Source organism: Symsagittifera roscoffensis, chromosome 10, assembly GCF_963678635.1.
Source record: "Symsagittifera roscoffensis chromosome 10, txSymRosc1.1, whole genome shotgun sequence".
Taxonomy (NCBI): Eukaryota; Metazoa; Xenacoelomorpha; order Acoela; family Convolutidae; genus Symsagittifera; species Symsagittifera roscoffensis.
In genome coordinates, this window is record NC_087071.1 from 32039886 (window position 1) to 32067867 (window position 27982).

General features: G+C 34.7%; 2 protein-coding genes across 3 annotated transcripts in view; one reads left to right on the plus strand and one right to left on the minus strand.

Moving 5' to 3' along the window:
- The window catches only part of LOC134855658 (uncharacterized), a 323097-nt gene that overhangs the window by 198182 nt on the left and 96933 nt on the right, over window positions 1–27982 (plus strand). The window lies entirely within an intron of this gene.
- Window positions 1144–27969, minus strand: LOC134855470 (uncharacterized). Of its 2 annotated transcripts, none has more exons than XM_063872004.1 (6): window positions 27900–27969; window positions 10100–10246; window positions 6637–6797; window positions 4066–4203; window positions 3467–3827; window positions 1144–2808 (listed from the first exon to the last, which is right to left on the minus strand). In XM_063872004.1, exons 1-6 carry the CDS (start codon window positions 27964–27966, stop codon window positions 2138–2140), a joined length of 1545 nt encoding a protein of 514 aa, XP_063728074.1. In that variant the 5' UTR covers window positions 27967–27969; the 3' UTR covers window positions 1144–2137. The 2 variants fall into 2 exon arrangements, with proteins under 2 accessions (XP_063728074.1, XP_063728075.1); XM_063872005.1 differs by lacking the exon at window positions 27900–27969 and adding an exon at window positions 26856–26933.

Genomic DNA, 27982 nt, shown 5'->3' on the forward strand with positions numbered 1-27982 from the left:
TCATCCCAATTGAGATTCCGATTAAAGGTGAACAACAAAAACTAGCCGATATACAAAAAATGGCAAAGATCAGGATCGAATCTAGCCAAAAGTTTCGCTATTTGCTTTAAAATCTGCAATGTCTTTAATCCTTAAGCAATACGGACCACTTTTATACAGCAGCTAGTTTATTTACCACACGTTACTAACCATACATCATAATATCGTTAACAAAATGGAGTCTTTCCTTTGGATGCCATTTTTGATGTCACAATTTAAGTCATAAATTGACATTTGAATGAACCTTTAAAAATGTTCAAATTACTATATAAACCCAGATTAGTCAAAAATTACCTGATTAGTTGAAAAATATGCAGTTACCTTCGTATTAACATCAACTGGAAAGCCCCATATTAAATAATCCCTCACAATACAGCAACCTATTACGTACTCTGCATGTGAAGAGCAGAGAAAAACAATAGCCATAAGTTATAATATCACTCATTTCTTGATCTTCGCTTATCGAATTCAAAAACAAACAAACACTTTTTGAACTTTATTGATTCAGTGCAAAGAATCAAACCTGATGACACAACTGCATATTAACACATGACAATATGGCCTCGTTTCAGCGCTAAATTTTTTCCCATTATCGAAACTTTTTCCGCAAAAAGAGTAAGTTCAAAATTCACTCATTCAAACTTTGACTGATTGCAAGACGTTTCTTATTTACGCCTTCAATAAACTTATCTTGAATCTGTTAATTTTTCAAAGAAAAAAGCTCAGGAAAAAACGCGATAATGTTTGATTTTTAGGTAAGCACCATAAGATTAAATTGACTCGATTGAACATTGCAAAATTTCTATCACACAATTTCTATTCACGTTGTAATTAATCAATCTAAACTAGGCAAGAAAAGTGAGCAATAATCCTTCACATGAAATCTCGATTCAATAACGACAACTTCGTCAAATTCGTCAGCTCTTTTCCTTGTTTCTATCTTGGCAGTTTCTAGACATTAACTGCTTAAAATGAGTTAAAACATCCTCATTTAAAAGCCTTAAATCTTTTAATAAGATTACTTTTCCCATTTCAATTTTGAGCAACTGAAAAGCAAGAGATACTAATGTATAACTTACTTTTAGTAAGCGGTTAAATCCTGCCTCAAAAAGTTAAAAACGCACCACAAAAAACTCGATTGCAGTTAAGATAATGAAAAAGAAAAAAGCGAATTTTGACAAGTTATCAATCAGTTGGTATGGAAACACGGAATTATTTCAACACTTGAGTTACAATGGTGCGGTTATTGATAACTAAACAGTCAAATAAAAGGTGATTTTTCTAGTGTTTTGACTATTTTTATTGCTAAGAAAGAAAGACGATTGGTATTTGGCTGGTACAATTAGCTCCTGATTACCTAACATTAGGAATCTTTTACTCGATGTACAAACAAATTTGCTGAATTTTCAAACAGAAATATACAATTATCATATTCCTTCAAAACTTTTTAAGACAGATTAGTTTGTAACACGATTAGACATCAATCCATTTGAGTGCTCAAATGAATTTTAATAGAAAAAAAAACTAATTATCATTTGTTATCCTTTTGTGTAACATTGACACCTGAAAAGATTCCATTTCACGCTTTCTTACTTTTAATGCACATGAAAAAATTGGGAGCGAAATTTAGCAGTAACTTGCTATTGGCATCGAGTATTTCAAATAAGGTCCGAATTGCGAAAGGAAACTAGTTAGATTCGGTCTCAGAACAGCAGAAAAAGCGTAAGCACCCGTTCAAATCATTCTACCAAAAAACAGGGCGAAACTTATCCAATGGGCACATTTTGGTCTGATTTAAGATTCGATTGCCATATGTTGCAATTTAATAGAAAGTAAGAGCTTATATGTCAGTAAAATATTCAATTAATAAGCGAATGTTTTGAAATCAGAAACCGCTTATCATGCAGGGTTCGGCTATTTCAATTTTAACAACTGTTCGCCAGAACTTAAATGAATGGGTGCTTAAAAAATCAAGTTAGATCAGGTTAGAACAAGTTTGATCAACCACAGGCTTGTCTCGTTTTTTAACCAATCACGGATTGGTAGTCACTTTGCAAATCAGCCAATCACAATTCATCATTCACACTCGCTGAGCCAATCAAGCTCTAGATGCAAAATCACTCATGACTCGTTTATGCTTCGCGCTTCGAGTTTGACTTGAATTTTGCGTATTGGAATTACTGCAATAACTCATTTTTCTCGCGTGCGATCCAGCGTGAGATTTCATCGAAGAATGAAATTTACTTTTTTGGTCGCCCGGGGCTACTATAATAGTCGGCAATGAGTGTCGTACAGTTAGAAGTTCGTAATCTTTTCTCCTAGCAGGCGGGAACTTATAATTTGAAGCTGCAAATTGGTTGGTATTGTTAACAACTTGGGTATTATTGCTCTGCATCGGTTTAGTGGGCCCTACTTTTGACGACCCGGGTTCGGGGGATCTTCTGGAAGCTTTCGGACTGGTCTTATCATCTGATTTTGAACTACAACTTGACCTACTACGACCAATTTTTCGCTCATCTTCATAAGAAACATGATTCGTTTTTCCTTTTCCATTTAACACTCCAACTGCTGTTGTGTTTTTCATAGAATCATTCACATCATTGGACATTTCAACTGTGCTTTCATTTTCAGGCACCTGTGATAAGCTTCTTGCGCTATCGCGCCCCTCTGGTGATTTTTGGTACTCAAATTGTAAATCACTTGTGAATTGTATTGGCACTGGTGATGAACCCTGAGATGAATGTCTCGCTCCATTTGGATGTCCTCCGCCTAAATTTAGAAAATTTAACCAACTTCCTTTTTCTAAAATGCTTATGCAGGGAAGATTTCAGTTACCCGTTGTTTCCATTGAACGTTAAGTTCAGATTTGGCAGGATGTTATCGAGAAAAACAAAAAAAATGGGTCAATCATTGCCCCCAATTGAAATTTTCGAAAGCCGTTGAAAGTGGAGCAAGGTAAAAATCGACTTTGGGAACATGCAGGTACGCAGGGTATCATGTTCTTTTCATTGGTACCACTATTTTGAAAATTGGTCAAAACAAATTCGCGAGGATAAAATTTTAGCGAAAAGTGCAAAAATCTTCCAAAGCATCTCAAAAAAATCATAAAAAAACCAAATCCCTGACATTTTCATAATACCAATTTTTATCAAACAGGAAATAGCCACCAATAAATCAGATATAAAGATATAATGCTTGTCAAAAGTGTCACCAAATAAATAAGAATTTTATTTGCGACTTAGTTTGGAAAAACGGATACCATTTTATGACAGTATTCTACGCTGAGGTTAGCATATTTATCAGCTGTATGTCAAAACTTCAATACTGCATCTTTAGCAGTTGCAGAGAAAACAAGAAAAACGTAAAGCAAGAACAAAATTTTCAATGTGTTTCATCGAAAATACTAGGTACACTTAAGAAAACTTACCAGAATCTTGAGGTCGATTTAGAGACGATACTATAGACCCAGAACCCTCCCGTTGTGCATCAAAATCCGAAGACAAAGTCCTCACTCGTGTATTACTGAACGAACTATTGTTCACACAAGGAACAACTGCATTTGTTGAAGTTGCATTTTGTTCATCTTTGTTCACGTTTACAGTGTGCGAAAAGAAAGTTCGTTGCAGATACTTCCTGTTTTCTTCCATTTTCGCCTCGTTTAGCGGGAAAAAATACATGACTATTCCGAATAGAAGCAGTAAAAAAGTGGGGCAAGCTGCGCATATCACACGCAGAGCCATGTTCACCGATTCGTTTTGGTCGCATTTTGTCGCATCGTAGTCGAGCACCTAAAACATTTCATTTTACGTTTTATGCCATTAGGTGGTCCCACGATTCTTCCATATAATGTTTCCATGACAATGATGATATAATGTACAGCAAAATTTTAATTTAATCTGCACGGCGTGACTGTTTTCTTTACGAAGTGACTTTCTGAGTTTTTTCTGATATTTCCCACCCATCGGGGCAAAAAAAAACGTCAACGAAGGTCCATTTGGAAATAGTGCGAATAATGTTTGTTCTTACTTTGAGAGTGATCATGGTTCCGCCAGTGACACAACCAGCAGCTAGTTTGGAGAGAAAGACGAAGAACCCATAGAAGATGCTCTCGTTGCGCTGGTTGAACTCAACAGTGTACGCGTCAATCACGTCCGGAAGAAGAACCTACACAAACAGAACAGAACAGACAACATGAGATTTGAAATAGTTAGCCTTGAACTTCATCTGCTGCGAGAAGGCTCTGTTATGTAGTCTCGGTAAGTTCACCCCTCCCTCCATCCAACACGGTCAACATATAATTGACCCTACAGTTGAAGAATCAACGTACAAGTTACCGAAAATATAGATTAAAGGTATATTCAGGAAAAATAACTAGATTAATTAGATAATTAGCTTCACAATTTACAGGGAAGCTATTGATACCTTTCACACTTTATAAAACTACTATCGGGATCGTTGAAGAGAACCGAAGTACAAAACTACCGAAAGCAAAAAGTTCCCGCAATGATTTGTTTCTGGAATCAATTAGTTTTTCAACTATCGAATCGGGTTAACTTCGGAAGCAGTTAAAAGTCAATTCAATATTGGCCAAATACTAAATCAGCAGACAATAATGCAATCAAGCTGATACCTGTTGCGAGCTTGCCAGAGCCGAAACACGATATATTTATGAAAGATCCAGGCGGTTATCGGCGCAAAGCGGGCCATCTGCCAGACAACTGGTATTTTTTTTACCAGTTGCCCACCGCCCGGCAACTGCAAGACGAACTCACCGCGAAAGATTTTTTGCAGCCAGTCAATTTTGCTTTCGGTTTTCTGTATAAAACTTTCAAAAAAATATCAATATGCCACTGTTTACTAAGATTCTGATTCGTTAGAGGTTTACCATCATACGATCCCTATATAAGAATAGACACTAGGTGAAACACTGCGAGCGACCAATGCCCCCGAGCTTCGAAGGTTCCAGTCAGTCAACTGATATAAGGCTTTAATGCATGTCATCCTTGATTGCTTAGGCACCCTGATAGGCCAACACCAGCCCCCACACCCCTCGATAAACGTGAGTTAAAATGGCCAACAGACAGTTGGAAAAGAGTCAATAAACGCAAAGAAACAGAAAAAAAACAGCCTTTTTTGTTAAAAACTTCAACTTTCGAGTTTCAAAGAAAAAAATTTCTAGCCTTAAACCTCTTTAAATTTCGGAAAATTTTAATCCGCTGGGAAATCTTTAACTTACATTCCACTTTCGAAACTAGAAATCAATCACGTTTTTTTCTCGCCATTTGCTCTTTTGTAATTGGAGAGCGAATTTTGCCTTCCTTATAGCAAATTAACTTGATTTGAACTCAAAAAGGCATATACGCCTAAAGATTTCATAGATGCATTAATATGCATGAATGCACTTCTGTAAATACTAGAACATTTCCTGAAAGAAAAAAAATGATCAAAAAATTATTGCATAGGCTTAGAAATTCATTTGTGAAGCTATTTGTAGTGATACCGGGAGCTCATAGAAATTGACCACAGACCGATTTAGCAAAGGAAAAATACTTTTTTTAAAACTATTTCACAGATCTTTTAAAGCATTTTTTTTTGCAAAATTTCCTGATTAATTTTTATAGTTAAGGGCTAATAGGCTCCAAAAAACTGCAAGCTGAGATGTAATATTTTGTCTAAAAATGCAGAGTTGCTCTCAAAATCCAAAATAAATATAGCCAATAGACAGTTAAAAAGTGGCAAAGAAAACAATAACTCGAGACAGATTATTTTTTAAGCCTTAGAGCTCTTCTAAATTCAAGAATATTTTGAGCTTCACGTATTTTTTTAAAATCAAACTAACTCTTTTTTATTCCGCTGGGAAACCTCTAAATTAAAGTCCATTTTCATTTTTTGTGCGATTTAAAATTCTGTTATTCAATAGTCTAATTTGCCTTTAAAAGCAAAGGAATTTGAATTGAACTTACAAACCTAGCCAACTGACAGTTGGAAACGAGTAATGAACTCAAAAAAAAACAGACAAAAAAACGGACTTGTTTTTTGAAAGATTTCACCCTTCGAATTTCGAAAGCTATAAAGGTTCCCAAAAGTGGCACCAATATTTGCGACTTAGGTTGGAAAAAAGAAGGTTCTTAACAATACACTCGCAAGTGTAAAAGATGGAAATGGACTAAACTTAAAAAATCACTAAAAAAAATAAAAATTAAGAGTGAACAAATTTTAAGACTTTTTCCAGATAAAAAAAATCACCAGGATCTATATAGTACTCACTACTTTCATTACTCGTAAAAACCCCACTGCGAAAAAAAAACAAATATGAGCGTGAACGAACTCTATGATTTTCCTGAAAGAAAAAATCAACAACTATATCAGGTCCTAGCGTTCATAGACACTTAAAAACAAATTTTTCTCGACACAGACAACTTTCTTGAATTTTTTAAGAAACCGAATCACGATTTTTTTTAATACCACACTTGACGGTCCTTCGGCTTTCTTGGATGAATCCAAAACCGGGCGAAAAAAAAAACACCTTTTTCCTTAGTGCAGTGATGGTAACAATAAAACTAATAATGGAGTTAATAAACAGACTGGCTGACTTACCCATGGAATGTAGAATCCGCACGCACAGCCAGGTCCAGTGATGACGGCGAATGCGATGAGGTAGGGGGTGGTGATGTCTTTGGTGATGACACTGAGCATGGAGAAGGCGGGCACTGTGATGGCCACCGCACAGAACGACACCTTCCGCTTCCCATATTTGCCTAACACACAATAAGTTTATTGTATTTTCAACTCAGGAAATCGAGATGCTTACTCAGAGGCCAGGCTAAACATTGCGTTAACAAGGGAAAATGGCAAGAAAAATCCAGAGAAAAAAAGATTTAGAAAAGAAAACATCGAAGACTATGAGATTCGAACCTCCAATGTGCTCTCTTTTTAAACCCCGGAATTAGAAACTGCTCACAATGTGAGACTCGCGCTGCCTCGTATTATAACACAAGCTGCCCTTGCGTAAAGTTGCGATTGAAATCTCTGCCAAAAACACTTACTTTGATCAACTTAAATGCTCAAAAAACCAACATTTCCTCACTTTTTTCAAACAGCGTCAAATTTCACATTCTACAAACATGTTATCTTGTGCATCGTCTGCGAATGAATTTTTGTAAGATTCAGTTAGACTCTAACGTAGAGCAGCCAAAATGGCGAGACTTCCTCCCTTGACGTAACCCATGCATGACGAAAACAGGTGAAAACTAATACAAAAATTGTTTTAATCAAAAATTGAAGTGGTTTTAGAAAAGTTACTTAATTGAAATCTTGCGTTGCAAGCTTGAGTTGAAAAAATAAATAATCAAAATGCATTACTTAATGCAAAGTATACCCACATCAAGAATAAATCACAGGAAAAAAGCAGTGTTTTAAGTGACATATGATAACACCAATTATTGTAATGATTGGGTTAATTCCGGCGAATTAAACGCGGAATGAATACTCTGATTTAAAAAGGGGTCTGGGACTAAATCCCCCAGAACAAAATCTCCCATACTTCAACTTCTCATCCAGGGAATGAAAAGTATATGTTTGAGGCATTAATTGAGTTTCCGATTGAGCTATTTCAACTCAACGTCCATATGAGCTAAGGCATGCGTCGCCATTCTAACAGGACTTTATAAAAACTTTAAAAAACCAACTTTCCTTTGACTAAAGACAAGAGAGCGCTTCTATCGCAAAAATAAGAAGACACGTGGCAAAGTCAGTAAGTCAAATGAAATTAAATTAAGCTGAGCCATTCGGCTAGAGATCAAATCTCAAATATGCCATTTTGAACAACATGTGTTGAATTTAACCCCCATGGGACAAAAATCCCGCTCTTCCACTGGAATGGGGTGCGGCATATTGTGAAAGGGAGTCCCTGACTCCTAGAAAACTACCCTTTTTTACGTTTCAAATTTGAGACTTCTAGGACTATGAATGTTGATTTGAGGGTGTACTAAACTTTCGAACTTAATTTCACAGTAAATTCGCTAACTTACTAAATATTAACACATCAAATAGTCCGAGCAGTATAATTTACTTGACAGGCGTATACCAGTTTGTGTAGACTCATTTAAATCCCCATCTAGCAATTAAGCATTTGCCTCCGGACGCAAAGTTCGTTCATTTTGATTTTGTAGAACACGTGCAAAAAGTTAAGTTAAATTTATTTTGAGTAACAAAGGGGGACAAAAAGCTATATACAACAATTGCGCATATAATAAAACACGAGAGTTAACCAACTCAATTCAAAGGGAAAGCGAACAATGGAGATCAAACCAGCAATGCAAAACCAATCTTTGGACATCAAAGGAAGTTAGTGAACCGATAAGCACGGACCGATTACGTACTAACGAAAACATATGCAATCAATGCGAAAGAAAAACAGGAGCGGAGACCTGCGCAGACGCCTTCGCGCAGAAAGCACTTTCTTCAGCCTTAGTACACGCGACACCTGAATGTTCCTCAAAGATGCCAGTAGTTCCCAACATCAAAAAGAGACTCAGAAGAATTCGCCATGAAAACAGATGCCACCCACCAATCTCAAATGGTCTGCATTTTGATTTACAAGTGAAGGATATGCAGACACTAAAAGATAGTGATCCGGGAAGCGGAAAGCAATACTTGAAGGCTATTTACAGTGAGATCGTTCAATTCGCTTATGCTGTTCAATATCGAGAGGACTAAGAATTCAACTGGTCCATACGCCTCTTGTCTTTTTTACTTGTTTTGCGCTGCCACTGCATGCAGAGGAGTAGCACAAAACGTGATCCAGAGCTACCAGATCACAGAGGACATCAAAAACTACTTAGAGGATACTTTTGTCGGAAACGAAAGCCGAAATGCATTACGCAGGAAGGCCAGATTCCACAAAGACATGTAGAACACGCACAATTGACGACCAGCTGAGAACAAATAACACTCGAAAAATTTCACAGCGGATTTGAGTCGATGTTACAGATGTCAAACCCAGATATCTGGAAGCTCATCGAAGCCATCCAAAGACAACAAAGCTTGCAGACCTTTACTTTGTCGCAGTTACAGTGGGAAAGAAAGTTCACAGGAGGAAGGAATATAACTTCGAGCGTATGTAACGCGTAGTATATTCAGCGACCAGTTACCAGGCGATTGACTATTTAAAAGCTATCGCTGTTAATTCGACTTTTCAAGTTAGTTCTATTTATGGTTTAGTTGCTTAAGCTTCTATTTTAATCTTCTATTAATGGTGACCAAGATTAATTTAGTTTTCTGAGTTGCTTTTTTGCCTAACAGTAATTTGGGGGATATTAAAAAAACCAATACTGGGGATTTTGTCCTATGGGGGACTTTGTCCTGCGCATTATATCCTATGTGATTTTATCCGGGGGGGGGGGGTTATATACAGGGGATTTAGTCCGTGAGCGATAATCACTGAATCGGCGCGTAGCTAAGATTTTTCAAAGTTGGAGAGGGAGCGAAATTTCATAACATCTACGAAACTTTGTTGACCTTTTTATGTAGATCAAAAAATCTTACTGCTCTACATCACTGCCTAAAAGACCACTTTAAGCAACAATGTCTGCGCTGCAATCAAATATCCTTCCGAAATTGGGCCCAAGAATCGAGTCCCTTCTGGGCACTTACTCAAATGGGTGATATATTAAAATAGGTAGTAGGTTCAATTTAAATGGTTGGATCGCTTTTTGTTATACTTCGCATATTTTTTTATAATTTATTTCGGAGCCAAACTTGTTTTTCAAAGCCAAATTTACAAAAACTATCTGAGTAGTAGTACAATTGATTGAAAATGAATGACTATATCATGCATTATAGTTCTCAAATTTAATACATGCACTATACTCAAAATTACCACCTATTGTAACATATCACCCTCAAATGCATGTATAACAGAGCGAATTTATGAAAGAAGCACTTGTTTAAAACATCTTTCGAAATTCAGTCAAAAATATCGTTTCAAGTTAAGGTTTTTGGAAGCACTTTTATATATTAGATTAAGACAACAGTGTGCCCCTATAGTTAAGATGATTACCTATGAGTAGTTTCCAAAGGGGTATGCTGAGTGCACCACTGATGACTAGAGCGAGCATGGCCACTGTGAAGATACTCTCTTTGTCGATGACATACTTGAAGTACAACAGCAGACAGCCCTGGGTGATGTTCACCGCCACATAGCCCGCTAAACAAACAGACAATCATACTAATTTATTCCTCCTATTTAATTATAATGATAATAAATTGTTACCAAACCAATTAAAGACACAAAATTGAGTGCAGCTAATTAACAAAAATATAGGTTTTAAGAGGGCATACTAAAGATTTCTAACGAATTCTGCCGATACTCGAAAGAGATTTCTCAAGCAAACACATTTTTTCTCCAAGATAATAACTGATGACAACAACTGATAAAAGAGACAACAGACAGTTGGAAAAGAGTGAATGAACGCAATTACATTTTAAAATTTTGTTTTTCAAAAAAATAGATGACTTTAACGGTCTTCGAGTTTCTAGAACAATTTATGATTGACCTTTTTTGATAATATTAACACACTTTGAAAAAAACTGGATCAATAGATTTAAAAAAAATTCGCTGGGAAAGTCGATAAGTAAATTCCACTTTCGAAACTAGAAGTCGATCGCGTTTTTCGTGACTTCTTAACTTTCGCAGTTCGATAGTGGAATTTGCCTTATTTTTAACAAAAAATGAACTGAACTTAAAAACCAACCAAAAGTCGAACGCATAAAAAGCATTGCAAGATAGCGAATAGAAAATGGTAGAGAAACCATAAATAAGGAAAAAAATATTCGAAACATATATATTTAAAAAGTTAAAAATTACATCTATGAAACATGTATGAAAAGATATTTTCAACAGCTGACAACACTTGGGTAGCTGAAGTTTGAAGTTTAGCCGAAAACAAACTTGCCAAAAAATTTATTTTAACTATTATATGTTAAAACTCCAAGAAACGCAACCCCTTCCGAAACAAAGCAAAAAAATGCACTTCCAAAAAGGAAATTTCAGGTGACTATTCCGATTTAAAAAATAGGCCGACGCTATTGATTTGAAAAGACAAAAACATAAATTCTTAATCAGGTTTGGTAAACTTAAAAGTAACAAAACGACAATCAATGAAAGTGGAAGTTGTTAAATTATAGGAGAATTCCATGCTTTGAACATTACGATATAGTAAAATACAATTGAATTGAACCTAAAAAGAAATCAAAAGTCAAATATCAAAAGTCAAACCGCAAAAAAATCTGCTTCCCCAGCTCAAGCTTTGAAAAAGACAAAGAGTAATGGTAAAACAACAAAACAGTAGTATGCCTCGATACTAAAACAACTTGAAAGTAAGAAGTGCGTAAGAATCCGGCTACAAAATTACTAAATTAATGTTATCAACAAGCTTACCTAATTTCACTAAGGAATCATCATTTGAACGAGTCAGAATTTTGATTTATTTGCCGCGATCAAATAATTCACCGTTATGCGTTGCGCAAAATTGACAAGTGCATAAATGCACTGAGCTAAGTTCTTGAGAGCACTGAATTGACCTAGAGAAAAACTTTGCAACGTTTCAATACCTCAGCCTTCAAATTTCGAAGAAAAAATTAGATGATCTCAAACCCTTATGAATTTCAAGAACAATTTATTATTGACAATTTCATGAAAATAACCCAACTTGAGAAAACTGGATCAATACGCAATGATTTTACTTCGCTGGGAAATCTGATAAATAAATTCCACTTTTGAAACTAGAAGCCGATCACATCTTTTGTGACCCTTACACTTTTGCTTTTCGATGGTGGAGTTTGCATTTCTTTGAACAATGAAAAAGCACCGAACATAGGAAATCACAAAACAAACCGCGAAGAGTCAAAATTAAGCGTGAACAAACCAGAATTTTTGCTGAAAAAAAATACGAAGACTAATATAAGAATCTTCACTACGTTCATTACCCTCAAATACAGCAGGCAAACAGTTGTTTAATCAGCCCTACACAATAGTTTTTTCCATTCGTTCCAGAATGCTTGAAACAATACTTGTTTCTTGGTCTGATTTGCAGAGAATTTTCGTCCAGGCTAAGTATTTTGAGCGAAAGCTTCCAAAAATGATGTTTTTTTTTGTAGTGCAAAGGCTAGACCTGTTCAAATGCTTTAACTAAATTGATACATTTCGCACCTCAGCTTTTTTCTTTTTTAGGTTTGCGTTTCAAAAAGCACGGAAAAAACTACTGCATTGTTGAAAGAAACTACTGCGCTGCGTAGGTTGGCTAATTATAGAAATGATGTGGTTTCTTTTTTTAATATCTTCTGATAAATGACCCGACTGAATGCTCATAACAAGCCCGAACTTTATGAAACAGTTATACCGCGTAACGGCTATTGAACTTCAGTGTAACTTTATTTTAATCAAAATATTCAAAAGCAACTGATATCGCGTCCTGATTTTTCTAAGCTCAAATTAGATTTCATAAAATCACTGCATCTATGATTTAAACAGCAATATTCAATCAAAAAGATTCAATTAAAAAAACCAATATCTAGAAGTTTTCTTTTTTGATTTGCCTGTTTAATTTTTTTAACAATACAGTGACGTATTTAGATAGAAAACTGCAAAACAGAGCATTTAAAAAAATTGAGCCATGAGCCTTCTTTGGAGCAGTCAAAATCTGATGAAAGTCCAATAATTTCAGTGACTTGTTTCGGAACCATTACATTACTTGTTTCGGAACAAAACGATAACAGCGAAAAGCAAGAGCCGTTTAGACTATAATCTGAGTGTAATATAGATCCATTATACATTTTATCAGACATAGCATCCTGATATTTTAGGAGCAATTGAAGAAAAAATCACAAAAACTCCAAAAAAGTCCAACAAACATCCAGCTGGGTTTAAACTTTGATCTGAAGCATGAGTTGGCCCTTTGCAGAAAAGCACAACTTTCAAAAAATACCACAAGCTGTTTTTTTTTTACTTTTAACTGAAATGCATGTGAAAATCATTATTTACCAATTATTTTTATCTTCAAATTAAAATTCTACCCGATATAATTAACTTATTGTTGGATACTTTTCACTTACCCTCTTACGATTGAATTGCTTTCATTTTATTTTGAATAATTGAATCAACAAATTTCACTACCCATAGCAATGATTTCCCTAATAATAATTTTTGGATGATTTAACGTTTAAGAGCTCTGTTTTCCTCTCAAAATGGATTCGAAATGAATGAAAAAACTCCAGGGAAGAGTTTGCATAAAAGCGAGATGACTTCAGATCTAAGTGTTAGTGCGTAAAACTTTGAAAAAAATGCTTTTACGTACTAAACAGAAGCTGATATAGAAGGGACTCTTTCCATTTCTGGGAATTGACACCCTCGCCAGTCCCTTTGAAACTACTTTACGACCAACCAACCCTAGAAACTATCTAAAGGCTACTCGGCTGCCCTTTGATCTGAAGCATGGGTTGGGCCTTTGCAGAAAAGCACAATTTTCAAAAAATACCACAAGCTGTTTCTTTTTACTTTTAACTGAAATGCATGTGGAAGTCATTATTTACCAATTATTTTTATCTTCAAATAAAAATTCTACCCGATATAATTATTAAATGAGGGTGGAAAAATTGGTCATTTAAAACCAAAAAAGTTCGAGCAAAAAATACGGGGCAAAATACCTCTTTTTTTGTATTTCAGGAGATCTCGGAAAATTAATTTAGTCAACCTAAAAAACGAAGACCAACATTTTTTAAAAACCAACCCAACCCAACCCACCCCACCCCACCCCATCCCCCTCAAGAAAACCTAGATCCACTCCTTGTACTAAACGAATGTTTGAATTCACTTACCAGCTGGAGTGAAAAGTTATACAATTTTAATAAACTATAAACTGCCTGGAGGGGTCATTGAAGAGTATTTCAACTCAACGAGCAATGACCCTGGGTAATGCTGCGAGAGAGCAATTGTGAGGGACATGAACTGTTTGGAGCTGAAAGCCAAAAATATTTTACATGTAGCTTCTATTGAACAAATTTTTTCAAGCAAGAGTCACACCGCTAACTTTCTCCTTAATGTTTTTTTTTGTTTATGAAAACCGTTTTCTCAATATATCAAAACTAATTGATCTTAATTCTAGCTCCTAAAACCCAAGAAACAGCCATAAGCTAATCAACAAACAAGGAAACATACAGCTGGAAACGATTCATTAAAACAAATCTCATTAAATCTCAACTTCCAAAAATTATTGACAAATATAGATGTCCTTAAAGCGCATTGATTTTCTAGAATAATTTATGATTGATATTTTTGATAAAATGAACCCAATTTGAGAATACTGGATCAACAGGTAATTTTTTTCCTTTGAAAAATCCGAAAATCAAAATCCACTTTCGACACTAGAAGTTAATTGCGTTTTTCGTGGCCTTTACTCTTGTGCTGTTGGATAGAAGAGTTTGGCTTCCTTTTACAAAGGATATAAATTGAACTTAAAAATAGATCAAAATCCAAAACGTCGGAAAAACAAATTTGAGCCTGAACAAATTTTAAGATTTTTTCTGAAAAAAACCATGACCATTACAAGAGTCTGAACTACGATCATCGAGTGTTAAAACAAAAAAATGGAACTCAAAATCAGAGTTGCTAAAATAAAAAATTACAGATGAACTCAAAATTATACAAAAAAACGTTCACATCTGAAAAAAAAACTATTATTTGGAATTGAAGAAGACAAACGAAAGTCCGTCAATTGAAGTTTTGCCACAAAAAAAACATTCGGACATGTATTGATTCGAAAAAAAACCAATTCCCACCGGGATTCCAATTTCAAGCATTCGGCTCCAAATGCATGCGCATTGCAAATAGACAACAGGGTAATGAGCATGGAACTTATTGAAACCAGCGTGTAACGCACCTCCGGTACTCGAAATAAACCGCATATATTGGAAATGAAATCTGCATTCTTTGAGTGTACTCTGACAGCACCCAATTACAAGGTTCGTAATTACAAATTTTGCAAAGTTTTTTATTCAAGTTTTTTTTGTACAAATTTAGGAGAACCATAAAATTTTGTAAAGTTTTATCTGAGTTCTTCGAAAAAATTAAAATGAACTGAGAAACGTGATATATGGGAAAGTAAAAGCAATTGAACAGTCGCATTTGGACGCAAGATTTGCAACTTTTGAGAGTACTCTTACAGTACCCAACTACAACGCTGGGAAATTCAAATCTTGAGAAACTTCACCTTAAATTTTCTAAAAAAAAGATACTTATTGAGAACCAGAAAAAACTTCACATTTCAAAAACTACCAAGATTTCAGCAGTCTTATTTGATGGCAATATTCGCAATCTTTGAACGTACTCTGACAGCACACAACTACAGGGTTGAGAAATTCACTTTAGTGAATTATTTTGTAATTTGAGTTTTCTGAAAAATTCCAAAAAATTCAAAAAAAATTGTCTATCGTCTTATCTCTTTAAGTAAAAAGATTTGGGCATTCTTAATTGAAGGCAGAACTTCCAACCCCTGAAATTACTCTGACTGCCCCCAACTACAGGTTAGGAATTTCAAGATTTCAAAAAAAAATAATTTAATTTTCATGAAACATTTTTGAAAAAAGCACAAAAAAAGTCATATCTGGAAAACTGCAACATTTTGAGCAGTCAAATTCGGAGGCAAAAATTGCAACTCCTGAGAGTACCCTGAGAGATTCCAATAGCAGTATTGAGATCTTCAACGTTTTGGAATATTTGAACATCTACGTTTTTTGAAAATTACGAAAACTACAAGGATTTGAGCAGTCATATTTGGAGGCAAAAATTGAACTCCTGAGATAACCTTGACAGAGCCTCGCCATAGAGACACGAATATCAAATTTTGTGAAATTTTTTATATCTGAACTTTCTGAAAAACATTTTAAAAAATCCAAAAAAAAACGTCATATCTCGAAAACTACAAGGATTTGAGCAGCCATGATCAGAGGCTAAAATTCGCAACACCTGAGAGTACCCTCACAATATCCAACAACAGGAAAGAGATCTTCAACGTTTTGGAATCATTGAAAATCTAAGTTTTTGAAAAACTTTTGAAAAAGTCATAAAAAAATCGTCATATCTCGAAAATAACAACTAATTTCAAACTTTATGGAAAAAAACCTTAACCATAGCAATATACGATATAGCTTAAACGTAAAAAAAATTATTTTGTTAAATATGCAAAAATAATACGTTGAAAAAGCCTAAACATGGCGAGATAGTGAAGCCCGCATTTAAATATATAATAGATAGATGAAAGTTAAAAAATTAGGAGACGGGTAGACAGACACAATCATATTGATTAAAAAAGCAGGTATACAGACAGACAGACAGAAAATTTAATGACCTTGCGGAAAACTAATTGAAAAATTTTCGTAAGCATTGCAATATGATATAGCTTAAACATGAAAAAATCTTTCGTTAAACGTGCAAAATTATTATGCTTAAACATTGGAGAAAGCTGTCACTCGCATTTAAATATAGTATAGATAGATAGATAGATAGATAGATTAGATTTCATAACAAACCAGTTCTAGTTCTTATAGATTTGTGGAAAAAGTTCTTTAAGGAAAAACCGTCCTGTTCCCGATAACAAAAATCACTTGTTTCCATAAATAAGAATCACTGACCCGCAGATCTAATTAAGGTTATTTTTATCTGTCCCCACGGAAAACTTTCGACACAGGCAAAGCGGAGCTTACACCACTCGTGATACAACAATCATAAAAAGCATAGGTCGAAAAAATTGAAAATATTGGAAAATTAACTAAGTGAACCAGAATTTTCGTATATCTCGATGATGGAGACCTAGGGCCCATCTAAAACTGGAGATACATGTTTGATATTTTTTGAATTTTTTCTACTGATGCGGGACGAAAAGCGTAATTTGAAATATTTGACTTTGGCCAAAACCTTAAATGCTTCTCTGATAAAATGAGTGAGATTGAAAAATTTGAGATATTGGAATTTTCCTATAGACAAAAAATTTTCTTACAAAAAACTAGAGTCGCTTAAATTTCTCTTAAAAAGCTGGGCGTGGCTTTATAAAGGTAATCTGTTGTGTCGATTAAACCCATGATATCAGATTTAGCAGGATAATTATCGAGAAAAGTCCACAAAAAACTCAACAAATTAGAAAGTTGACACTTCTGAGAATCATAGTATTTTATTTTCAAAAATGGGCGTAGCCACTTGTCCAGAAGAGATTCACCCAAACTGCAATTTTGATTGAAATCAAAAACCCAGGTTTGGCAGGGTGGTTCACAAAAAAAATCAAAACGTTTCGAAAAACGGTCAAAAACTCATAATTTTGACTTTTACGAGGGCCATAATTTTGGGTCAAAAAAAGTTGGGCGTGTATGCAAAGAAGATACTGACTAACAGTTCTTTGGATTGAACCCAAAATCTCAGATATGGGAGTGTATTTTTTTGGTAAAATTCCAAAAAAAAGTTGAAAAAAAACACTAAAAAATCAGAAAATAGACTATTCCGAGAACGATAACATTTTGTGTCCGAAAATTGTGAGTGGCCGCTAATGCAAAGAGCTTCCAACAAACCGTTATCTCTATTGAGCCACAACCTCAGGTTTGGGAGGTTTAGTTTTCGAGAAAAGATTCAAACACGGTCAAAAAAATTCCGAGTGCCATAATTTTGCTTTGAAAAAAGTGTCAGCGTAGCCGCTTATGAAAGGGAGATTTTCAAATCCGTTCTATTCATTGAAACCAAAATCTCAGACTTGATAGGTTGGTTTTTGAAAAGCGAAAAAAAATCAAAAGCATCGGTCAAATATTCCCCCACAGACTGTTTCGATGGCTGTAGCTAAATGGGTAAAGCAAAAAGAGACCAGAGGCGTATGCACAAACACAAGAATGTAGACGATCTTTCTACGATACTTTTTTTAATTTAAACGGTAGAAGGGTTTTTGAGAAAAAAAAAACTAAATTTCTCAAAAAGTCAAACAGGAATTCTAGGCAACAATGCCAAGCAAGAAATTTGAAACTCAAATAAGCAACTGATTAAAACTTACGAAGCCGACCATCTTTGAGCAGAAACCAGTTGAGCCGAATAAAAAAACTGATTTTGTACAAAAAAACTTTCACAAGTCCCTCTGAAACTACCCTGTAGTAACTAGTACCCATCCAGTAGTTAACTTTGAAATTTCAGAAAACTTGAGCATGTCAGCTGCATGGTGATTCAAATGATGTTGTTAAACTATTTGTTAACCCGAAAGAAAAGTCTACATTCCGATTTGATAACGCTTATCTCATACGTAAAAAAATTTCCAGTCGTTCTGGATTGACTAAAATGCCTCAATAACCCTGAAATCAAAGAAGTTAACATTTCCCAAATTTATTTTCTAAAAGCCAAACTAATTATTGATAGTTGTGCGTTAAACGAACAAATTGTCTGGCAGGTTGCGGGACTACAGTGATAAAAATCATTTCTATCCACTTTCCTGTTGGTTTAAAGGGAAACTGAATTAGGTAGAAAATTATATGAATGAGAGGGCAAAAAGTGAAGAAAAATTAGAGAAAAAAGGAAGTAGTATTTAATTTGAAGGGTAGTCTCATCTTACTTCCCTGAGTTGACCTGAAAAAAAAATTCTAGGCCGAATCAAGTCAGAAAAAACTTCATTATGATAACGCATTTGACCCCCATGAGCTGTCTTTGATGTACTCAAAAATCACCAAAAAATTCAACCCGACGCCATACAGCCTCCCAATCAATTCATAAATTAACTCGGAACAATAATATCAGTTTCTGAATTTTAGAAGCTTGCCGGTAAAAACAGTGATCAAACTGTGTTTATACTTTCATCTGAAGCTAAGGTGGGGCCATTATACAATTTAGCAGACATCGCATACTGATATTTTGTATGAAATTAAAAAGCAAGTCTCATTTTGAAAACTTCAAAAAACTTAGTCGGAAAATCGGAAACATCAAGCTGCGCTTGAGCTTTGAACTGAAGCAACGGTTCGGCCTTTATACAAAAAAAAAACGTTTCCAAATACTTCTACAAAACCTTCGGGGAAAAAATCCCCATTCACGCTGTTTCTTATTATATCTCAAAGAAATGGCAGGACAACGTGCATTGCTTTAATGCTGTTATTCCCTTACATATTCATTTGCATTTTCGTCTTTTGACTAAAAGTTGTCTTCATTTTATTTCCAATTATTTGAGCAACAAAATTTCACCACATTAACAATGATTTCCCTAATATTGTCGTTTTTGATGATTTTAGCTTCTAGAGCTCAACATTTGTGTCCAAATGGCTTCGAAAAGAACGAAAAAATTCCAGGGAAATGTTTGCATAAGAGCGAGACTGACTTCAGTTCCTTTTTTGATGCCTTGGACTACTGCAGAAATAGGTGAGTGCACTTATAACGTTTCAAGATCAAATGACACTAACACAATTTTGAAATTGAAAAAATAGCTTTTTCGTATTAAATAGGGGAGTATTTCGGGAGGGAGCCTACCATGCCCTTTTGGCACTACTTCTAGCACCTTCTAAAATAAATTCGCCTGCCACATTAACACTTTGTGACAAAAATTTTTTCGAGCCGATCTTAAAAAAGCCTAGATCCAAAGGACCTGAAAGACAAAACACAGTTTACACTGTGGCTTAAGTTTTTTCTCACCAAATTTTACTTGTATTGATATCATTAAAACTCCACTAACTTAATCCTCAAAAAAATTCAATTTTGTCTCTTGAAATGTATATCGAGCTCAAATATAACTGATCTTTTGATCTTTATTATACCTCCTAAAAACTTAAATATATTGACATCTCTTCAATTCAACTCAGCGATCAAATCAGACTGTCAATGCCAATAGATTTTTTCGCCAATATTAATTTACAAATTCTAGGCTATCGTTTACGTATAAGACCATTAACGCATATCTATAAATAACCGATTGCTTGCCGAAAACTGACCAAATTTGAACAGACTTACACGCATGCAATGTACTTAATGAACTGCATTTCTGATCGGCCTTTAAAATCCAAGAGAACCTATTAGCTCGTATGAATTTGTTTATTTGTCGGTCTGCAAAAAAAACTTCTTGAACAAATCATACACTTTGGCTAAGTGAAACTCTATTGCTTAGATACAGTTCCGATATCGCTGAAATGAGAACAGTTGATGAAATGGTTGCTCTGAGAGAAATGCTTCCGCTCAAACTCTCTCATTATATATGGGTGAACTACGCTGACATTGAGCTCACAGCTTCAATCAAAGGAGCAAACAGACCACCTTTTCTTCAATCCTCTTACTTCGGAAGCCGGTCTTCTTTGGAAAAAGTCAATGAAGATTACTGGAATGATCATCACAAAAAGGAGGACTTTCGTCAAGCAGGTGAACATTGTGCGATTGTGGGCCAGTGTGACAATTCAAGGTGCAACAAGGTTGCTATGCACGATTGGCCATGCACGGGACGAGCAGCAAACAAATGGAGCTTAATTTGCTCGATTGACGAAGCAACACTTGCTGAGCACATTGAACGATTAGATGATACCAACTAACTGTTTTCACTCTATATAGCTTCATCCTTCTGGGCAGAAAACAAGTCCGTTTTCAAGTCATCATCCTCATTTTAGATCACTTTTGGTTCTGGGCTAGGCTTGGGTAATCACAACTAAGCTCCACTAACTTTAAAATATAAAATCAACATAAAACATATAAAAAACATATACAGCCTTTTGATAGGAGATTATTCATAGGTCTATTCAATTTCTCTAGACACTGAATCAGTTACTTCAACCGTTCAAGCCCTTGATCAAACACTGAAAACTGTGAAAATTTTTGTCAAGCCTGATCAATGCGCAGAACTCTCATTAAAACTGCATATGATTTCACAAACTGCAGTCAAGTCAAGTTGATTTGAAAACTACCAATTGACCATTTGCTTGACCTGGCCACAAATTAAGGAGACATTTTCTAATCGTGTACGTTTTTTCCACACAAATTTAGGAACAATAAAAACACGTGGTAAGAAAAGCGGTGAAATGTCAAATTGAAGCCAAGTGATACGTCTCGATTTTCATTTTCAAAGTGCATTAAAAAAAACCGAATAAAGCCAACAGCCGGCCAGAAAATAGTCAAGAAACACAAAGCAAATCTTCATTCTGATTTCTTTCTAAAATATTCCATGGACTCGCTTCGAACAAAATATGCAATTTAATTTAAGCGCATGAAAATGACAATTAGTATATTTTTCCAAAAACATCAAAATTGGCATAGTGATAGAGCGTTCAATCTTTCAGCCGGGATTTCTCGTTTAAGAGTCTCCTGTCGCATCTGGGTCATTATTTCAGTTAATAGCACAGAATCTACTATAGTGCTACTATAGTGATACATTGAAAAAAGCGCTCGATCGGTTCTCCAGTTTTTGACTAGACAAACAAAACATTTTTAGATTATCGTCGACAATTTTCGGTTCTAGGCTGTTCGTGGGTTATTGATAAGAGATAATAATGATACTCGGATTGGCATGTTGAGCGCATCTTTAAAGTTGGCTTTTTAGGAAGTAAAACAAACTATAGATATATAGACTGATGTATGCTTGGTTGTAGTTTCCCTGCTAATAAAATGATATCCCTCAGACTGATTAAAAATAACGCGCATGTTTTTACCACGAGGCTACCAATTTAGATTTACAACTAAATCAAACCATTTTTTTTATTTGAAAAATCGCGTCTTGATTGATTGATTTTGGGATCAAACGTAAAATTTCGACAAGGTCAAAAGAAGACAAGAAGCTTTCAAAATCATTCTCTTCACTTTAACCGTCAGTTTTACTAAGTCACAAATGTCGCTTTCAAGATAATTTACATTTAACCAACCAAATTCACTTCAAATAATCTCTTCGAGTAAAATCAATAAAGCATCAAAAGTAACAACATTATCATGTTATACTTTAACCAACAAAAAGCCAAGGATTGAAAGTATGGCAGACGCAAAATCTGTTGTTTACCTTCTTATTACATAGCAAACACTGCGTCTTCATTTGTACTCAATTCAGTAACCGCAGTTAATAATGAAATTAGCAACCAACGGTACAAGGTTTTCAAAAAATTTCTCCTTTAACTGAAAAATTAATTAGATTTGTAAATATTGAGCCTTATGACATTTGTAAATAAATGACGAAAAAAATTGAAGTAAAATAAATATAGCTGGTTTCCAAGAAAGCAAAAGACAATGTTTTGCTTACAGTAGTCTAAGTTCAGCAACTGAAAAATGAGAAACTAAAAACATAGCCAACATAGTCAATGAAAGCAACGAAAAAAATAAATGTCCTTAACAATCTTTGGAATTCTAGAACAATTCCTGATTTTTTCAATCGTTTTAAACCTGAATTTGGTTTGAGTAATCTTAAACTCCCAAGGAGTTCCCTTTCCTTTTTTCAGTCTACATGAGAGCATTAAAATTTAAATTATCAAACATTAAGATTAATCAAGATAAATCTAGCTTTGATTTAGAGGTCAATGTAGGCACTCAGACAATGGTTAAAAGTGTTCACATGCTTGAATTATGTTGGCGTGACCTGACTGTTCGCTTTACGCTTTCAATCAAGCAAAAGCACGGTTTAGACCAAAGCGGACTATTATTTTACTGTAAATAAAGCAAATCTTTTATTTACTCTCGTGTTTTGTTTTTGATAAAGGCATTCGAGAAGATGAAGTTGGTTCACTATTATGTCTACTCTTTTATGGCAAAGTAATAAACGCTCAAGTATCAGATTCAAGATGGCGTACAAATGGCTGGCAACTATGCATAACGGCGGATGTTCAACAAGCCGCCATATTTAGAAACCGTCATATCTTTAGATGGAATTACATCAGAATTAAGTAATACTTGCATAATAACAGTGACAATGTGTTTCTATGCTGCATAACATTAATTTTCGGCTTATTGGAATAGTTATCTTATTTTCGAGTGGTTGGCCTTTCGGCTTGTTGGTCTACCACCATGCTAAACAAACTAGCGGGTTGTCGTAATTACGAGTAAGATGCGAGTTCTTTCATTAAGCAAAAGCTCAAAGCGAACGAATTATCGAATAGATTTTGCAAACATTAGATAGTGCGAAACATATATTACAAGTTTTAGAAACAGAGTCAAGCTTCGCTTCGCAAACACTAGCGCGAACACGACAAAAAAGCAGCTTTATCAAGCCGAATAAGAAAAAGTAGAAATAAGCCTCGAATTAGCAAGAAATTCGGCTACGCCTAAGATTCGAACCCGCGACCTAGAAATTATCACACCCTAGCCACTCAGATATGGAAGCTTAATAGGCAATAGCACACACTAATCAGAAATAAAGCAGAGAACAGATGCTATGCAATTTCCAATGCTACATTGAAATTTCCGATTAAGTGAACACTTTTTATGAACCCTTTTATTTGCAAGTTAGGTTAGAAAAAAAGAAGGTTCAAAACAATACACTAAGCTGACAATAGTGTAATATTGGTAAAAATATTCATGCCTCTAAGAATTTAAACACAACTTCCAAAACAAAAACTAAAAATAAGTTTCAAAACTCAATTAAACTGAGGCGAGGTAGCAACTTTTCTTGGAGGAAAAACGTAAGCACCTCGTGAGCGCAAAAAAGCTACTTAACAGGAACATGTACCTACTAGCAACTAGGGAAAAAACATCACCAACAAACAGCTGGAAAATGTGCCAACAGCTGGAAAGCTTGTCAACAAACAGAAAAAAATTTGAACTTTAACTTTCGAAAATTGAAGAAAAAAATATCACGATGAAGCTCACTAAATTTCAAAAAATTACAATCAAAAATTTTTCCATTAAACTAGACCATTGAGAGAATTGTGGATCAACCGTTTGTTATTCCGCTGATTATTGCTAAAAAGGGGAGTGGAAAAGACCCAGATAAAATTCTGTAACATCGTTTTTTAAGACTTTTCCCTGAAAAGGAAACAAAAATCATCACGACCTATGTAAGTATCTTCACTGCGTTCATTGACACTTATAAATTTTAGACAGCTAGAGCCCAGGAATTTGAGGCCAAAAAATAATAAAACTTTTGATAGTGTTTTATCTAGCATTTTCCTTTTCTAGCAGTTTTATCGCAGTTCGGTTTTTAAATTGACAATTTAGGTACTCAGAGGCGAATCACAGCTTCACATGGCTTGCGAGTTGCGATACAGACACACATACGCGAATAGCCTAGTCAAAGACCCAGCAGAACTGGAGTAGACGATATGATAATGCTACTCGGAGTAAAACAAATAGTAAAGCTCTGATTTGAATAAAAACTACTTGAAATGAATTTCAAAAAACAATTTCAAATGAATTACAAATAAATTGCCAGGAAGGTATTCAAATTTGACATCTCGCAAAATCGAGTATGTAAAAACTGATGCAGCAGGAATGTCAAGAAAAGTTACTTTAATTACAGATGGGGAAAATTTTCAATCCGAGAACTGTACAAAAGTCTAATAACAGTAGCTTTGGTAGAGGCAGTAAGCTATCTGTGGTATTTTTTTCCATGATGTAAGAATAAATTACAAACTTGAAGAGCAAAAAAATATATATTTATTGAACACAGAAGAGAAGCTGCACTTTGCGCAAGCATAAATGAGAATATGGTATAAAAAGCGCTAAAAGGGTCAGAATGTGAAAAAAAAAAGATTAAACTAATAAACTTTCATAAACCCTAATCAAACCCCGACCTCGAGATGTGACCTCCAAAGCTGTGACCTCGAGATTTTGTACCTCAAGTTCTCGCAACTGCGCCAGGGGAAAGAATGCTATCATTAGCCAACAATGATGCAGCTACAGATGCTAATAAATTGTCAATGCTATGCGGCAAAAATTCCACCAAATATAAATTAAACTAGTGATAAGTGTACATCAGAAGTCTTAAGTCTTTCCATATGTGCCGCGCTCGCTTTACGATCCGCAAACACTGGTCACAAATGAAGCAGAGAGCAGATGATACAAAAAATCTAACGCTACAGATCGTCATAATAGCAAAAGTGCCACCAATTGAGCATTTTTTTACTTTGGAAAAAAGTAGTCTATTTAATACCAGTTTTGACTAAATTTCGAAAAATGGTCTTAAAGATCCTTGAATTTCAAGAGCAATTTATGATTGACTTTTTTAGACCCAATTTGAGAAAGCTGGATCAAAAGGTAAACTTTTTTCTTTGGGATACCTGAAAAACACAATCTCTTTCGTTACTAGAAGTTTCAAAGGTAATTCTATTATTTTGCTGGGAAATCTGATCATTAAAAACCATTTTAGAAAAAAAAAGTCGACCACATTTTCCGTGACCCTTAAACTTTTGCAGTGCGATAGTGGAATTTGCCTTCTTTTTGACAAAGGAAAAGAACTGAACTTATAAAGAAAACAAAAGTCAAACCCTATACAAATTTTTCCTGAAAACGAAAAAAAAAAGAAATTTGTATGATTAACCTTTTTGGCCACACCGGGAATTTTTTAAACGGCACCAAAATTACCCTAAAATTTCTTCGTTTTATTTTTAAGCGCAACATTAAGTTTAGACTCAAAGCAACGTTCCCAATAAACTTTCTTTCATCAAAAAAATTACTTTTTGTGCGCATAACGTAGTCCTGAATACACAAAAGAATGTTGCATTATAAATGTATTTATTTAATGACTTACTCAAAATTTCAAACTCGAAAAAATTAAAATCTTTGAAAATTTTCGCCAAAATTAATATGTTTTTATTTTCAGAATTTTGTTGGAGTAAGACATCTATGTTTCGGCCGTTTCTAATACATTGAACATGCGAGCCTTTAAACATCAGGACGATTTAAACATCAGGACGATTTAAACATCGGAACATGCGAAACTTTTAAACATCAAGCTTTTTGTGAAAAGGGTCTTTGTCACTAGAGCTGGGCAATTCCTAGAGCTAGGAAGAAACTAGAAGTAAAAAAAATTGATTTAAAAATAAAGGCTTATCAAGCACTTACCATTTATGAAAAAAAACACTAAACAAAAACCTTTCAATATATTTTCTTATGGAATTGCATAATAATTGCTCCATTGTAGCATTTTCCATAGTACATTATAGTCAACCTTGGGATACAATGTTATGCAGTAACAGTAAGTCAGATGAAATTCTATTGCTGCAAAAGAGCCACCAAATAAAGGAATACTTTTATTTGCCATAGGTTGGAAAAACTGGATTTCGTAATCTGACACTACGCTCACTAGTTTTCTCTTAAAGAAAACACGGCCAATCGAATACTGGAAAAGAGTAGAGAGCGCAAGTAAACATTAAAAAAAAACACTGAATTTCTTGCAAAAATCTCAATTCGAATTGCAAAGAAAAAATAGATGCCTTTTAGGCTCTTTGAATTTCTAGAACAATTTATGATTGCCGCTTTTTTGATAACATGAACCCAACTTGAGAAAACTGGATCAACAGGAAAACTGGATGCGCTGGGGAAATCTTAAAAATAAATTCCGCTTTCGAAACTAGAAATCGTTCACGTTTTTTTTTGCGCCATTTCCACGTTCGTATTTGGAGAGTGCTACTTACGTCACTTTCAGCAGATGAATTTCAATTGAACTCAAAAAGTGCGTTATACCTAGGTGCATCAAATTTTTAAGACTTTTTCCTGAAAAAAAAATCAGCAAGACCTATATAAGTCTTCACTACGCTTATTACTCTTAAAAATTAAATCTAAGGGTCGTTTATTTCGAATCAGTTCAAATCCTTATCCGAAGTAACTATTATCTGAAAAAATATGTAAATGATCTAACCTAGGCACGCAAACGCGAGCAGCAAGTAAGGTTTGAACGTCATACAGTTCTTGAAACTCCTCAACATGCCTATCTTTACACGATTTAAACATCAGGACGATTTAAACATCGGAACATGCGAAACTTTTAAACATCAAGCTTTTAGTGAAAAGGGTCTTTGTCACTAGAGCTGGGCAATTCCTAGAGCTAGGAAGAAATTAGAAGTAAAAAAAATTGATTTAAAAATAAAGGCTTATCAAGCAATTACCATTTATGAAAAAAAAAAACACTAAACATAAACCTTTCAATATATTTTCTTATGGAATTGCATAATAATTGCTCCATTGTAGCATTTTCCATAATACATTATAGTCAACTTTGGGATACAATGTTATGCAGTAACAGTAAGTCAGATGAAATTCTATTGCTGCAAAAGAGCCACCAAATAAAGGAATACTTTTATTTGCCATAGGTTGGAAAAACTGGATTTCGTAATCTGACACTACGCTCACTAGTTTTCTCTTAAAGAAAACACGGCCAATCGAATACTGGAAAAGAGTAGAGAGCGCAAGTAAACATTAAAAAAAAACACTGAATTTCTTGCAAAAATCTCAATTCGAATTGCAAAGAAAAAATAGATGCCTTTTAGGCTCTTTGAATTTCTAGAACAATTTATGATTGCCGCTTTTTTGATAACATGAACCCAACTTGAGAAAACTGGATCAACAGGAAAACTGGATGCGCTGGGGAAATCTTAAAAATAAATTCCGCTTTTGAAACTAGAAATCGTTCACGTTTTTTTGCGCCATTTCCACGTTCGTATTTGGAGAGTGCTACTTACGTCACTTTCAGCAGATGAATTTCAATTGAACTCAAAAAGTGCGTTATACCTAGGTGCATCAAATTTTTAAGACTTTTTCCTGAAAAAAAAATCAGCAAGACCTATATAAGTCTTCACTACGCTTATTACTCTTGAAAATTAAATCTAAGGGTCGTTTATTTCGAATCAGTTCAAATCCTTATCCGAAGTAACTATTATCTGAAGAAATATGTAAATGATCTAACCTAGGTACGCAAACGCGAGCAGCAAGTAAGGTTTGAACGTCATACAGTTCTTGAAACTCCTCAACATGCCTATCTTTACACGA

What these genes read in the sequence shown, in the direction of transcription:
- LOC134855470 (XM_063872004.1), bottom strand. Translation starts at nt 27,966, where the DNA reads ATGTTGAGGAGTTTCAAGAACTGTATGACGTTCAAACCTTACTTGCTG. An exon ending in GCTCGCGTTTGCGTACCTAG is followed by an intron (nt 10,247 to 27,899) that starts GTTAGATCATTT and finishes CTGTTTGTTTAG; the next exon opens with CGGGCTATGTGGCGGTGAAC. An exon ending in GAACCATGATCACTCTCAAA is followed by an intron (nt 3,828 to 4,065) that starts GTAAGAACAAAC and finishes GAAATGTTTTAG; the next exon opens with GTGCTCGACTACGATGCGAC.